General features: G+C 43.4%; 1 protein-coding gene across 6 annotated transcripts in view; it reads right to left on the minus strand.

The window, feature by feature from the left end:
* qkia (QKI, KH domain containing, RNA binding a) overlaps positions 1-16,896 on the minus strand; it is a 74,195-nt gene that overhangs the window by 29,704 nt on the left and 27,595 nt on the right. For all 6 annotated transcript variants that reach the window (XM_018663468.2, XM_018663471.2, XM_018663469.2 and 3 more), the window contains exon 3: positions 6,110-6,226. In XM_018663468.2, coding sequence (XP_018518984.1) covers positions 6,110-6,226 — 117 coding nt within the window. The remainder of the gene's footprint in view (positions 1-6,109; positions 6,227-16,896) is intronic.

The raw sequence follows: 16,896 nt of genomic DNA on the forward strand, positions 1-16,896 counted from the left end.
CAGGTACGTCAAAAGGAATGTAATTCGAAAATATTTCTAAATCTCTGACCTACCAAAGGAGGTCAGAGGCTCAAGCAGTCAACTTCAGCTTTCCTCCCTCCTGCTGTTGGTGCTGGTTTGTACAGACTGTTGATGAACGCTGTGTTGTTTACCCCCACCCATACAAACCTCCTCAACTTTAGATCGCTGCTCATTTGTGAGTAGGACTGTGGTGTCTAATTACAAACAATGCATTGCGGTGCTCTGCAGGGGGTCCACCTGACATGATTTCGGCACACTCGACGAGCGCCGCAAAGTGAGAGGGAGCACGCACGCGCACAAAAACGCACGTGGAGCTTAGAGCTTGAGCTGAGTGCCACCCACCTGCTTTCTACTCCACAGAGAGCTGTTGCCATGGCACTGCTCTTTATAACACACACACACACACACACACACACACACACACACACACACACACACACACACACAAAAGTTCAATATTCCGCTCTCGTTTTCCCCTTTTCCACACAGCGGGAGGGCCTAGTTTCAGCAGTCAGGCCATTATTTCACCATGGCTGTTTGCTTATGGCCTATTAGGGGACATGGGGACTGGAAGGTGACTCAGCATTTTTCTAGAGGGGACACAGACAGACAGGCCATGAGGGCTGCCTCTGCATGCAGGGCAATGTATGAAAAAGGCATGGTAGATACGTACTGACTTGCTCAAGTTGTACCCAACAAGATCAGTCAATCTCATGTCTGTGTTCACTCTGGCAGATTCAGATTTGGTTAGATTGTAGTCAAAGAGATCTGGGGAAAAGTGGACTAAGTGCACGCACACCCACACACCTCACACCAGCATGACTGCCTGTGAACAAGGTCACTGTGTGCCCTCTGAGAGAAAGTGACAGCATGACAAACAGGAAGAAGAGTGGAGGGGGCGGGTGGGAGGGAGGGTGACAAAAGAGAGGGGAGGCGAGGCGAGCGCTAAAGGGAATATACTGGGAAGGCCTTTGAAGAGACTGTCCGTGCTGGCCGACATCAAATGCCATGGCAGTAACCACGTACCAGTCGGTTTTGGCAAAATATGTAGCATGAATAAATAGCACGGACACTGCATCTAGAAACAACATCTAAGAATAGGATCAGAAGGAAAAGCTGGTTGGTTATGTTGCCTGACTCCCCTCGTCTGCAGAACACCTGTTTGCCTGCTGGCTTTCACACCCCTCAGCTCGAGCCCAGTCAACTTTAAGGACATGGATGACACCACACACAAAAAAGTTACAAAAATAGAGGACTCCCCTTTTCCTCTGGCTCTTGCCTCCCTCTTTTAGGGTGGTCCTTTAAATAGGGTGGCTGTTCAATATGGCTGGCTCACATGTTCATGTTACTCTATATTATTGATCCTGTTGGTACCCTGGTTTCGCCTGCCCCCTTCCACAGGGAAGTCACACTACAGGAGCTGTGGTTGTAGGTCAGTTCTGCATAATCTACCACCCTGCTGCCTCACTGGGATTTTGAATTATGTGGCACCACAATTTTGTCCTGGCAATGTTGCACTTTTAACACTCATAAATGAAACTATTTGCACTGTTTTAACTCTGCCCCTCCCACTCTGAACAGTCCCCTCTCCTTGAATCCAAAAGGACGTTCCCAACTGGGGTCAATGCAACTCAGGCTAAATGCCAGCAGACCAAACAGGTGCAGTAGGGAGCTGCGGGGGCATGGCAGGACAAGAGAGGACAAGCATGACTGTAGAGGAAGAAGGATCAGCACTGACAAAGAAATACCTTCCACAGCTTGATGATTTTAGTCAGCTTTGATGACTGCATTGTGTTAGATTACTTCTATAACATACAACACTATATGAAATGTAAGCTTTAAATCTGAAAGGGCAAAGAGGACAGATTGTGGGCGACAGGAGGCATTTCCAAACAGGTCACCTAGATGTTAGGATTTTTAGCTCTGTGTGTAAAAAGGAGACATTACAGCACACCTCTACAGAAGTAATTAAAAAAATTATAGCACCAATAAACCTTACTGCAGTGGTTGCTACACCTACTGCTATTTGCCTGCCCAAATGTCCTGAACCATCGTCTTCTCCTGCTGCCCTCGCAAGCCATTTCCAGCCAATATCCCCTGGGCACCAGAACTAATACCTTGACATTGCACTGCCTTTCTCATCAACATAATAGCTTCCTGTAAATTCTTGATGAAGAGAAAACAAGTTTTTAGTTGTGCTGGGCCAAATAATTTAAAACAACGAGATGAGAAAATAAAAGTCAGCTTAAACTTTAAACAAAACAAGTAGGCTTGCTGCAGCACCAACAGGCCAATCACGTTCAACATATTGACTACCAATGTCACATATTAGTTCTTAAGCAATAAAATGTGGGAGACGTGCTGTGGCACTGTCTTATTGGCTGGCAGGAGTTGAACGCAGCCGGAGCCGGAGGCCTATACTGTTCTGCCAGTGACCATGCTGATAACACAGTTTTAGCTATTATGTGTCGGAACAATCAGCAAAAAAACAAATCAAAGCAAATTTATTTGATATAGAGCGTTTCTAAAAGTCTGGAAGGACATTTAGTGTGGCTCAAACTAAAACGGCTGGCTAGGGTGCTATCTGTAATCTCACACTGTTTGGTAGCCAAAATAGAATTAGGGAATTGTTTTAGCAAAAGGGAAGGAAATCCCCACTCTACTTCTGCAGTGGTCGATATAACATACCTGTAATTTAATTACTGTTATTCCTGCTGTTGTTTTGCATTAAGCACAACTGTAAAAGCGAAAACTAGGGACTAAAGCTGCCACATTAGATGAAAGTTTGATTGGAATAAGGCTCCAGAAGGAGTCCCTCTTCCTTCCAACTGTTTAGACAATAATCATCAAAAAGGACATAACTCACAAGCATCTTCCCTTTGGGCAACATCTGAAAATTGCACAAGATTTAACAACAAAATAAGAAAAAAACAAAAAAAACAAAGCACAAAAGACTGGAAGAGCTTAAATTTTAGTGGCATCATAAGAGCCTTAAAAACAAATGTTATATGTTAAATGTTATACTCAGTCACAAACATCTTACATTTAGTCTTGTTTGATCAGAGCGTGACGTGCGGTATGAGGACAGGTTATTATCCTGCGTTAGCCTCTCCTGTCTCCTTCTATTTGAGCTGAACATCCAGTCTCACCCACACACATACACAGGTGGGTTTAGTGATTTTTCCACTTCCATACAGATTTTGACTGCTCTATCAATTTTTAAAAAAGAGTTAACATTATTTATAAATCTATACCAGGATCTTTCCATATTCTAAGCTAAATAGGTATCTAGTGCTGGTAAAAGAGAATAGATCTTACATGGCTATGGTTAACAGTGTTCAGTGGCAGCAGGCTTGAACACTACTTAAAAGTACAAAGTTATACGACAGCAGCCAAAATAATGTGCACACAAAATATTATGGGTTACAATCAAAGGAAATCTGTCATGCAGGAAAAGTGTGGGGTAGGTGTGCAATTTCAGCAGTATTATGTAGGAAAAATAAAATATAACAAAATCAATTAAAAACTCAGAGTCAGAAGATACACAGTGTTAAAAGAATTTAGATGGGACAGGGAGTGAAATAAAGTGATCAGGATATCCCTAATTATAAGCATTATATTTGGTCTTGTATGACGTACCACATTTTTCTCTTCACCTGTTTCTTTCCTCCTTATTTTCTACTTGATCTGCTTTTCTTCTCTTGCCATTGTTCTTTATTTCACTGTGCTTCCCCCCCCTTTCTTTCTCTCTCTCTCTCGCTCTCTCTCTCTCTCTATCTCTCTCTCTCTCTCTCTCTCTCTCTCTCTCTCTCTCTCTCCCTCTCTCTCTCGCCCTCAGTTTCTGCTTGACTCTCTCCCACTGCGTAGCTCCAGTGAGCAGACTCCCCGTCAGGCAGTGCGGCCCAGGAGGGAGCAACCAGCTGAATTATTGAGAGCATAAAAACGCTGCCGCTAATGGATCCTGAATAAACACACTGGCTAAGCTGCTGCCGTGGCTTCCTCTGCTGCCACAGGGCATCAAGCTGAAAATACTGAGGTTGAGGATGCAGCGACTGGAGGCTGTGGCTATGGCTTTGTCTGGGACTGAGCCACAGTTATGACACACCCGGGCCATACAAAAGCTTTCAGGGTACAGCGAGCCAACCTAATAGTGATTCTCATGATTTATTAATAGCGGAGGCGGCAAAGGATATAAAAACTGGTAGACCATTGGGTGCTTTTTTCATTATGTCTTCCCCAGCTTAACCCAATGTTACTGAAAATATCTAAACCAGACACCGATGTACTACGTAAAACAGATTGGTGGTGAGAAGGATAAGTGTAATATTAATGGCACACAATAAAGGAAACAAAGCCTTGTATAGAAAGCTTATGTAATCATTTAATTAAATGCATGCAGAAAACCAGGTCTGCCACTTTTAAAATGTTCCCATTTACTTTGTACCTTCTACAAACAGCTCACCCATATTTTTGTATAAATGTTTAACTGCACTGGGCCTTTGTGGGTGTACTAATTGTGCAGGGCTTTTGACAGGTCCCGTCACAGCACTGCATAGCAAAACAAACCGGCATATGCCATTAAGATTTAAGATAGTAAGAGATTATGAAGGTAATCATAGATTCATGTAATGAGCTAAGACGAACTTCTAAAGTGTGTGTGCGTGAGAGTGCGGGTTTGTACATGCTTGAGTGTGTTCACTCCCATTTAGCTACTTCTGGATCTAATTCCAAAGAAAGAACCATAGCAGAATGTCTTCATCTTGTTCTGTGATAATGAACATACTCCAAGGGAAATGAGAAGGGATAGAGATTAAAATACGAACAGAGGAGCCATAAAAAAGAGAGAGAGAGAAGAAAACGTTGGCCCTGCAGCAAACTGGAGCTTCTAAGATTATGACTCAGCTGAAAATCTCTGTGCATCTGTGTGTATGGACCCTGTTTCTGTTACGATGCACTGTGGACTGTGTGTGTGAGAGAGAAGTGTGCGTAGAGAAGGTGGTTCCCACACTAAGAGGGATGAAAATACACTTGTTCTGACTTAAATGCATTGTAATATAGCACCACTGCCTGGCAAATCTGGGCAATTGGGAGGTACAGACAAAAGAGGGGAAAAAAAAAAAAGAACAAAAATCAGCAATTCCAAAAGGTGTCACTCGATGAAGAAAAAACAAACAGAAAAACAGCTAAAAGCAGCCATTATGGCACGGCTGAAGCCCATGGGGCAAAACATGCACAGATGCTTGAAATAAAAACTGTCAATTTGTCCTCACAGTAACTTCAAAGTACATCAACAAATCTGACTGACACACTTTGCAGTGCCTTGGGGATGTATGTAAGTTGCTGCTGCATTCAAAGTTTAGGTTTTTTTTATTATTTAATTATCTGCTTTGGCTGAATCTGGAATTTTTTGTACCAAGATTCAATATGTAGGTTGAAATATGCCATGAGTCAACACTGTAGGCTTAAAAGACATACTCCTGCGAGGCTGACCGACCAGGAGTGTGATACAGGACAACCAAACATGGTCTGAAAGACTTCAAGTCTTTGTGCAAGATTTTATGCAAATACATATTTTGCAGGTAAAATAATGCAAAAAAAATTTTTTGGCTCAAGGTCACCCCCGAGGTCATGAGATATGTAGACACACAACATCAGCCTTTTATGTCTCCAAACTCAGCTCAGTGGGTCCAGAAATAGAGGCAGCCCCCTGGCCTTGGCCGTCTGCTTTACTACTGCCTCCTGTACCTTCCACTGCACAGCATTTTGCAAACAGCCCCTATCAGATGTCAGAATTCAGCCCCCAGGCATCAACTGAGCGTATGTCTGCCTCATGTTTCTACCAGGCTAGTGGGATGTTTTTGTGTGACAGCAGTCCCACCAAGTTTCACATATTGTGTAATATTTCAAGACAGATGATAAATCCTTGTGGTGAAAGAAAGAGGTGAGCATTAGTGCGAGCTGCTTTGGCAAATTAAATGTAGGTTTTTTTTTTTTATTATTTGTGTGAGTGGAATCTACTGAGTAACATTGTTATCAAGAGATAAAACACTATAACACACTAGGCACACTGCCACGCAGATGGGCTTACCTTCTTCTTGTCTCTCATAGAACTCTTGCCTCGCACCATGATTTTGCATCCCGTCTCTGCTTCCAACTGTTTGGCTGTGAGTCCCCGAGGGCCAAGGATTCTCCCCACAAAGTTATACTGCAGATACAGAGAGAAATAAACTGGTGAGTCTACAGATGAATACATCATGTTATTAATCACACTATAGCTGAGACATACATATATACAGATATAAATACATACAGATTCCACTTACTTAGCTTTGTTTGATATCACACCTCCACTGCTACAACACACATCACACCAAATATACTACATCGGCACATGTCACTTTATGCCTTTCTGGGACAAAGAAAATGGCTGCATCCCAACTAGGGCTAGATAAATCATGATTAACCATGATTTTTATTTGAACGATCCAATACAGATTCTTAAAATACCTATGCGCCTTCTCACAGTAAGCACGTACATCTGCACTAAATGTTTATGGGTATGATATTGATATGTGTATGATTATGGGGCATGATATGTTAAATGATTAGTATGTGGAAATCCAGTTCTTACAGTGTGCACAAAAGGGTTTTTTTAAAGTTACAAAGTAACATAGATGTTTGCTGGACTATAAAAGCTGTAACAGTCCTGTAAACTGTGATGTGAATAATTATACTCCATGCTGCCCCGTCACAGTTTACGGGATGGTCGTGAATGGTAAGTTGACTATGGCTATCTTTTAGCGAACCTAGTAATCGCATCCACGAGAACGATAGACTGTAAAAAGACTCTGATCTTATCTGAGCTCTGTTTGCGTTTGTTGAAGAGATATTATCTCTGGATACAAGATGTGAAGCTGTGTGGATTCTACTTTATTTAGTCTGTCTCTGCTGGGTAGCTAGGTAGCTGTTTTTATTCTCTTCACCGTGGTGTCAGCACTACTGGAGAGAATAAGTGAATTTATGAAATATTATCAAGGAAGAAGAGTGTTCAAATGATATACAGGCTTCCTAATAGATTCATTTTAAAGTTGTTTTTTTTGGCTTTCTGCCTGATTTGATTTTCAAGCACAGGCCACACTGGGATTGGCTTGCCCCTACTCCATCATCCCCACTTTGATGTCAAAACAGTCCTGAACAGAAAATAGAAAATTAACTACCAGGAATTAGTCAGGGTGGGAATGGTGGGAATGAAACAAGAGGAAAATGGAGTGGAGAGGGTGTCAAGAGGGAGGTGAGGTAGTTTGCTTGACACAATTTTCTTATCAAGGCCCCCTTTCACTGGTGAGTGGCTTGGGAGCTTTGTACCAAAAGGAAATGTATTTACCAACATAATCCTCTCCACTTGAAACTGGCTTCCAACGGGATAAAGGGAAAATGTGTTGAAATAATCCAACACAATTTTCAGCCAAAATAAAAACAGAAGGAAAGGAGGAGAGCTGGGGAGCACACTGATGCATAAAGTGGTAAACAAACCACCCATGTTTAAACACTGCACACACTGACTGGTGGAGAGCATGATGGGTAAGAGATCTCTGACACCATTCAAATGGGATATTTATACTTGGGCAAAATTTCCAAAACCTGAAATATTCAAATGCTCACTGGCATAGTGGAAAGCTTTTCTTGACAATGTTCGTCTCTTGAGCCGTTACAATGAGCCGTGACACCGCTGCATTAAATTCTTAAACGCAGTCACATCTGCTTACGCACTCCGCCGTGCCAGTGCCTCTGCAAAATCCAAAAGGCCATCAGAGAAGTCACATTTAATTACAGAGGGATTACAAATTTAACACGATGCTGGTGTATTTCCCCCTAAACAATGTAAACAAACGCTAGTGAGGACAGTCAAAAACTCCAGGCTGTTGTTTTCCTCGTCCCTGTCACTGGGCTCGCCTGCATCCGTAGCCTGTCTGTCTCTGGCAGGAAAGACACACCCTGTGGCTGGAGAGATGCTGGAGTCCCTATGGATGATCATAGCACACGGCTACACAGGCTTCATGTGTGTGTTTTCTCTGTCACAAGGCAACTGTCTGTTTGGTTAACTCTAATCAAGGAAACTGGTGCACAGGCTATTTTTTGAAGAGAGTGTGTGTGTGTGTGTGTGTGTGTGTGTGTGTGTGTGTGTGTGTGTGTGTGTGTGTGTGTGTGTGTGTACTGAAGGATGCAGGGGCACCTGTCCTCGGAGGTCAGCCACCAACGACGCATGCTGGCCTGCTTCTGACTCGTACATAAACACACACACACACACACACACACACACACACACACACACACACACACACACACACACAGGGCCTCAAGGAGCACAGGAGAGAGCTGTCTATCTGCATCACAGTACCACAGCAGACAAGGGTGAACCCCAAGCTCTGGGCATTATCGTGGTGCTGTGGTACTCCTACACAACACGCACAAGCACAAACGCAAACACACACACACACACACTGCCTCTAACCTATTAAACAGAGGCTACAGTGACAATGTCCAGGGAGTTGTTACACAGCTTCCCTGCTAGCAACTGCAGTACCACCACTGAAATGCTGTCATTTGGCACACACAAAATTGAACACCTACAAGGTTTAAAAAGTTTCTATATTTATGTGTAGGTTTCTCTGCAGTTAGGACATGTGACAGTTCCCACCAGCCTGACAGGCTACAGGGGCAACAATATCTTCCATCAGTCCAAATCCCATCAGATTTCCAGACCATGAATATATTAAACACATACAGTAGATGTATTACAGAGCAAGCTCAAGATGTCAAAAAGACTAGAGAAGGGGAAAAAGTACATATGATTCAAAATCTGAGGATGCTGGTTGGAAAATCCCAAAATGATACAGAGAGAGCATTTAATATTTTATTCTCTGGCCTTGTCTTGCTAATACCACTCTCCCTCTGACAGTGGAAGGTGTTCTCTGTGGACATGAATATGCTTGATGACAATTGCACTTGACAGTGAGCAGGGGCCTGATGGAGGAAATCTAAGCGAAATAAAGAGAGAAAAGGTTAGAGAGACAGTGGCACAAGAGCAAAGGGTGGGGGGTGGGGGGCTCACAAACATCTTGTTTTTCCAGCACTAAGAGAGCTGCTGTGAGCGGGGAGGGCCAACACTGCTGCCACATTCTCACAGTTTTTCCACTCTAGATGCTGCTTGGGGATGAAGGGTGAGAGCGGGCGGTAACATGCGTGTGGGCTCAGGTTTTACGGGTGTCCAAACCCCCCATGGAGTAAGTGGTTGTGGGTGGAGGCTGATGTACCAGAGTCAGATGTGTTTTAATGGTGACAGGAGCGTGTGCACACATACATGTGGACAGGGGCACGGCGCAGAGCAGGCGCCACGTCTGGCCTAGCAGTCACCACAAGTTTTACTCACACACATCAACTCAAGGGAGATTTAATTACTAACACACATCAAATCACAGTGCTTCAAGTCTCTCCCCCTCTATCTGGGGATGTATCAAGAACCAACACTGCCTCATCCTCATTAAAACCCTTGCAACTCAAAGTGTAACTCTACTGTAAATAAAAACGAAGCCAAAACCATCTCAGTGATGGAGTAAAGTGCTCTCTCTCTCTCTCTGCTCCCTGGCTTCCTGCTCTGTACTGAGGGTTTGACATTCTTCTCGTGGATGTTGACATGCTGTTAGAAAAGGCGACCTCCATTTTAAGCCACTGGAATGTAGAGACAATGGGGAGCCAAGCGGGTGAGTTATCAGAAGGGTGCAGGGCCATTGAGCCTGCCAGGAACTCCACTCAGTACAGCCAGAGGAGTAGGATGGATACAGTGCCCTCACTGCCAAATACACTATCCTCTCTTCACCTCCTCTTGCTAAACTATCTAGCCTCCTCCGCACCTACTAAAAAAAGCTAGTTTTCATCCTCTATATTCCTGCTGTTACATCAACTCCACTGGCTCCCCAGACTGAGGTCTTTAAAAAAGTCATGTCTGGGAACCACTGTGGCTTTTTGGCTGGATTTCCAAAGCTTTGCACCCTCCAGGAGGCCTCGAAGCAGTCATTACTAACAGGGACATTCTTTCAGATTTCACAGGCTTTTAACAATAAATTATCAACACACATTAAAAAAAAACTGTCCAAGTAAAATTGTGATAATGAACCAATCATCAACAATTCTATTTGCCCAATTGCTGCCTGATTGCCAATGACTAGTAAAATAGGGCAAGTCTTCTGGTGTCGAAACAAAACAATTGCAAAAAAAAGTATGTATATTTAACAGCTCTGATTTAATCACACACTGTCAGCACCCATCTGGTGAACAGGATACATGCATAAACTATGTGTTTTGCTGACTTGGAAACTCCCTGCAGTCTCTTTTTCTCTTTGTATCATTGCTGTATTCTCCCATTTCCTCTGCTCATTTACAGCATTAGAAGATTAGAGGCACTGGGACCTTTGGTGGACAGACTCACTCCTCTGTCTCAGTGTTGTTTTATCTCAGTTTTCTTAAAAAGTTTTTCAAACAAACAAATACAGAAACACACATGTAGTATATACAAACATAGAAAGACAGACAGATGCACACACACGCACTCACATTTACACATACACACAAAGCCCCCTTCAGGACAAGGGCTTACACTGACATTAAAGGGCCTTTGTTTAGCCCCAGTTATCGCTACTCCACAGGCGGGTTATGTTGTGAGCATATCTACGTCTATGACACTGTGTGTTTGTAAGCGCGAGTGTGTGTGAAACCACAATACACGGGGTGAACTCTTGCAGACACCCTCGGCACCAAGAGCTGATTGTGGCATGGGTTTGTGTGCGCGTGCGTTGTGGTTTGTTTTTTGTGTGAGCGACTGAGACAACAGCAGTTCCAACAACAATGCTCAGAGAAGCAGAACGATTGTGCCTTTGACGGCGTTTGTTTGTGGTGGTGGGGAGACAGGAAATGAGATCATGCTGAGGTCTCTGGCTGCGTGCGCGCGGGGCTTATCAAAGAGCGGGGCCAGGCCAGGAGGAGAATACCAATCACTTATTAGCCGGCCTCGCTGGGCTTATGGAAATGAGGAAAAGGTTCATTCAGTGCAATGTATCAAAGCGAGGTGGAATCTGTGGTTACACCAGGCACGGCCATCTCTTTCCTGCTCTCAGTCTTAACCCACTTCTCATCTCACTTAATTCTAACCCTCCCTTCATGTCACAAAGTATCGTTGTGAAACAGCTCATACCTCATACCAAAACCATTTATCACAGCAAAACTCCCCCTTTCCTCATACCTAAGATACTTTCCGTCTCATTTACTTCAAGTTACAGTATTTGGAGGCTTCACAGAGGGCACAGAGTTGAACATTGCTCTTGGTTGCCAAAAACACCTCCTTTCTCCTTCCACACTCCCTCCTTTCTGTGTCTGTTCATGGCTTATGGAAACTGAGGAAACTTTGTCTTAGTACACAGGATCTTGCCTTTCCTCTTCTGCATATCTGTCACCCTGTTGTAGTGTATGAGTTTCTCACAGCGCAAATCAATGTTTCTCTCTGAGTACACACAACCTCCCTGGCTACCAGCCGGCCGCCTGCCGTTCATCGCCCATTCATCTTTGGGTGGAAATGTTCCATCATTCAATTAATCCATCTTACTTACCTTCGCTTTGTGGCCTGATCCCCACAATCCACACACACACACACACACACACTTTCCACATTGTAAAGGGACAGGATGGAGGGAATACGGAGATCAGGAGCAGGCAGGTACATAACCTACAGCAGTTTGCATGCTTGATCTACAGGAGGGACAGAGGTGGTGATGCTGGGGTGGTGAAGGAGTGAAAATTAGACTTAGATTCCAATGATGACATCTTCGGCTCAAAGCCCTATAGACTTCAAAGCTCTCTATTCAGCACATCCAGCGTTTAGCGCCTAATCCATGGCTCCTTTGATAATTCTGTTTGGGTTTATTTTGGGGTTGCAGGCAGGGTGGAAATACAGAGAAGTGAAGACGAAGAGATGGAAAGCGTAAAGATTGGTGTCGGCTGGAAGTTTGGAAGACGTGATTGAAAGAAGCACAGGGCAAAGTTTCTGAACTTCTAGGTGAGCGAGCTGCAGAAAAAGAAAAAAATAATGAGTAGGAAGATGTTAAATAATATTCAGCCTCTCCCTCTGTGCTCACTTGAGCATTAGTTAATCATCGTAAGTCAATAGAAGACTGCCCTTTGACAAAGCTGTGGAATAACGTTTGCCATGCTCTGCTACCTTATCCGCAAGACTATCATAAAGAGAGGGAGGGAGACAGTATCTAATTTAAATTGGTCATGTCTGACCAATACTCAATCTTTAAATAGAGCATTGCGTGAGTTCAGGCAGAGCACTTAAGTCGTGCTTGCATCATCTGATCAGCCATCAGCTATCTCATTCATGCGTCATCAACTTTGGCTCATTCATCAGCTGACTGGCTACCAGCTGACTAGTAAAATCCAATCATATCTGTACAGATGTATAACACAGCCTTTACAATCTGACAGTTATCACTGTTATTCAGCTCCACTCGCTGGTAAAGCCCCCTCCTCAACAGGTTGTTTGTCCCTACCCTGATATTATTCTGATGTTAGAGATCACTGGGGAAGAGAGCCTCATACATAACCTAAGGCACTGAATCTTCTATGTTTATGTATGTTTACAATTATCTCTGAGGTCTGTACACCTCAGCTCAAGTGTTTATGCTGGGGGAGTAGTGCCTTCAGGAGGGTTCTTGTTGTTTGACCATTTGGCCAATTTGTTGAGGCAAGCGTCACTGAAAAAAGAACCTACCTCTGTACACGAATCTGTCACATCTTTTTAATAATATGGAAATGTCCTTGCCAAAAATAAAAAGGGAATATTAGCTTTGATACTGTACTGTATGTCATTAAGGGTTCTTTTTACTTAAAAACATCGATGTTCTTAGCAGTCTCAGAAATCCTGTATCAGTGGCATCTAGTCTATGCGTACACATACTGTATAAGCTGACACTATGTCCCTAAGTGCAGCCTTTGATCCCTGTGTGGTCAGCCTGCTTCCTTTGTCCTTCATTCTCCGTTTTCACCTCTTTCTGTGCCTCTCAGTTTGATGACTTCGGGGACGGATGGGCCAAGGTATCACAAGACGCCATACACTTACAGTACACAAGCACAATTTGGTAATATGCAACAAACCACTGGCATTAGTGCTGTTATAAATACGCATTTAACAGCTTACACTGTTGCCCTTCGTCATGTTAACTGATTTCAACAAATAGTCCACTCTGTTTAAATTATCATTGTAATTACCCCCCTCATCAAATAGCTAACTAGAAAACCATCCGTTCATCAAATTATCATCATCACGCATGGCTGGCTAGCTAGAGATATCAAAATCCTCCACTCTGCTGCTCTATCAGTGAGGTAAGGTGAGGTGTGGGGCGGTACATTTCCAGGACTGGTAATGACTTAAGGGGGTCAGAAGGATATCAGGAGCTGGCATGATAAGTGATGACACCCTCATGGGAACCAGCTTAATGACTTTCCCTGTGCAGGGACCTGGCTGGTTTGGCCAGGCAATTTTACTGCAGTGAAAAAGAAAGGTCCAGGACATCCTGTCTGCTCAAACCACCAGAGCCCCTTCTTTGCTATTCTCAAATCTTTGTGCCTTGCAGTGGAAGTGAAGTATCATGAGGCAATGAAGCACATTTTTCCACTCTTTCTCTAAAATCTGACACACACCACACACACACACACACACCACACACACACACACACACACACACAAAGCATGCTGTGCCACAAATCTTCAAAAATCATTCAAAGTAGTAGAGTCCTAATTGTTAGGACTGGAGAACAAAAACTTATGATTGATTTATTCTGAGCTTCTACCATATGAGTGCTAGTAGTTCATGAATTCATGAGTTCCTGAAAATATTTGAGCAAATGGTTAGTGTTATTTTATACTAGTCTTTATCTTATACATTTGCACCTTATTTTATTGCCAGTTTTAATTACCTTTTTAACTAGTTTGTTTGAAGGTTACATTTTATTTTAAAAAGGCAAAGCTGATGAGCACTTTTGTTGTAGCTACAAAACAAAGATGGAAACATTAAAAGAAACCAATCTCTTCTCTCAGACAACGAAGTCCATAAAACCAATTTTGATCAACGACTCCTTGGCTTTTTTGTTTTTTCAGCCGACAAGTCATTTGCAGTCTTCAACTGGATTCATTTGCCCTCAAAACACGGACTAATAACCAAAAAATGAAAACTTGCAGGGGGGGGTCAAACATCTGTTCCTCTAAGGATCTTTAGTGTGGAGACGAGAGGAAGAGGGGGAAACTGGGGGTGGGGTGGATTTAAAAGGATTCCATTACTGAGGTAAACAACCTAAAGTACCATGACAACCCCCTAAACATCAGACACACTAATGCTACAGAAACACCAACATCAGGACTTTACTGCACAGTTTTTACAGTCCTATCTATTTAAGTGATTATTCTCCTCTCTCTGACCTCTTCAAGCTGGCAAGTAGAGTTCAGGCAGTTCTGTTTACCAGTTGCTCAACAGCTTACGTCTTACCGAGGGTCCCATTTCATAGAGTCAGCAAAGCAAGGGTGGCATCTGTGTGTGTGCATGTGTGTGTTTTCACTCCTATGCATTTCTCGCTACCCAGTGACCTGCCCACAGCCCACCTGGGCATTTAGCAGTTGGCAAATACAAATACACAGGGAATAAAGTGGAGACAGAGGCGCACTTAAAAGACATGTCACACATCCTATCAGATGCCTGAAGGTCAACGGAAATGACATGCTGAGCTGTCAGTCAGCTGCCTATCAATGTGTGTGTGAGCGGGTGCTCAGGAGAAAAGCGGAGCCACAGATAGCATTTAATTGAAGGTTGAAGTTATCAGATAGCCTGCGACTCAGCTGTCAGTCAAGATGCAGTCACCACGGTGACGCTTCACAGCGCTCTGCACCACTGACGACATCGGGAAATGGCTGACTTTGAAGAACAGTGAGGGGAGTGGGTAGACAGACACACGGGCAGACAGGATGATAGAGACACAGGCCTCCCTACAAACACATTTACAGACAGATGTGGGGCACGCAGGCAAGTACACACAGGCCAGAAAAGGGACACACTTAAGGGAATTAGAGTAGGAGCGTGCTGGCAAGGCAAGTTATTTTGGTAGAATTGACATGCTGCACTGCACCCAGGCACCAGGACAATCTAATTATCTACTGGTGAAACCAGAGCAGGGGACTCATAGGTGACACAGAGAAAGCCCCATCGAGCGAGTGTGACCTCGGCCTAAGGATATGGTGGGAGTCTTGTTTTTAAATCAAAGCGAAAACTGAGAAGCGAAGCAAGTAGATGGTAAGTGTCCCCAAATGACAACGTAAGTGTGGAAAGAAGGAAAAGACAGGGAGGCTGTGTGAATGATGACAAATCTTCTATGGCAGGTGATTTGACGCCAGGAACACAAAACAGAGACTTGGACCATTATTCCCTGCTTTCTTGGGTGAACCTAGAATTGCGGAGGCACACACACACACACACTCACAGACATATAAGCACACACACATATGCATATGTATGTTTCGATGGGGGGGAATCTGGGAAATCAGATGGAAATGTGAGAAGGGGGAAAATATTCCCCAGTCTAATAATCATCATTACAGTTTCCTCTCCTTTTAGCAGTGGGCAGATGGGGATAGGAAGTGACATTTTTCTTCCCCTGCTTCATCATTTCTTTCCTCTCTCCCACTTCACTCTGATCCTACATCATCTCCCCTCTTACCCCACTACTAAATGATTCAACTCTTTATCCTCCCTGAAAACACAAGCTGGATCTAGAAATACTGTGGCTCAGTCTGTGTTTAAACAACAATTATCAAACTAAGGAGTAAGACAGGCTCAGTTCTGGGATGAAGTCATTTCCCTCTCTACCCAACCCACTAGCTTACAATTGCAGAAGGGCAGTGAGAGCAGAAGAGAAAAAACAGGAGAGTAGACAAAGGGATTTGCCTGCACACTGGTAGAATTCAAATACTAACCACTTAAACAATTTTTGCACACAAACACTGTTCCAAACAGGTAAATTTTCAAGAAACAAGTGAGGTAGAAACAGAACAAAATCATTCTTTTTCAACCTCATGCTGAATTCCTCTGGTCCTAATCATCACATCTATATATATCAAAGCTATCTGGCATGTTCCTCTTTTGCTGCAGACTTAATGACCACACTTGGAAGGGATGTGCATGTATGCACCAAAATAGAGTGAAAAAACATCCAAGTGAAATACGTGCCATTTTTACACCACCTTGCCTGTGTATTTGCTTCTACTTGTAAATCTTTGTGTGCATGTTAGCATGAGTATAAATTTGTTTCTACTAAGGTCATCAGTGAGTCATCTCAGCCACCAGGGGGAAGCCTAATTAATTTAGTAGCTTTCCCGGCAGCTCGTAAACACAGTGCTGAGTTACAGCCCTGCTCTGTCCAGAGCAGCATTGCACACAGAGCAGAGGGAACACAAGGGTCATCTGAGGATGCCACACTTTTAATAATAGTCTGTGTATGTGTGTGTGTGTGTGAGAGAGAGTAATTCAGTTAATATCTTTACAGCCACAGGTGGCAGCCACTGTTTCACGCACTTCCCTTACTCTTCTATAAATCAAATATGGTCATGTTCAGGGTTAGAACAAAACCCACCCGTGAATACACACTTACACACAACACAGTGAGTAGTAGTAGAAATAATAAAAAGCCTTTGGCCTTATATCTTTAAATAGCATGTTCTACAGAGAGGGATGACTTCAGTTTAAGACATATCCATTAACATAAAATAACTGGCTACGA

Source organism: Lates calcarifer, linkage group LG19, assembly GCF_001640805.2.
Source record: "Lates calcarifer isolate ASB-BC8 linkage group LG19, TLL_Latcal_v3, whole genome shotgun sequence".
Lineage (NCBI taxonomy): Eukaryota > Metazoa > Chordata > Actinopteri > Centropomidae > Lates > Lates calcarifer.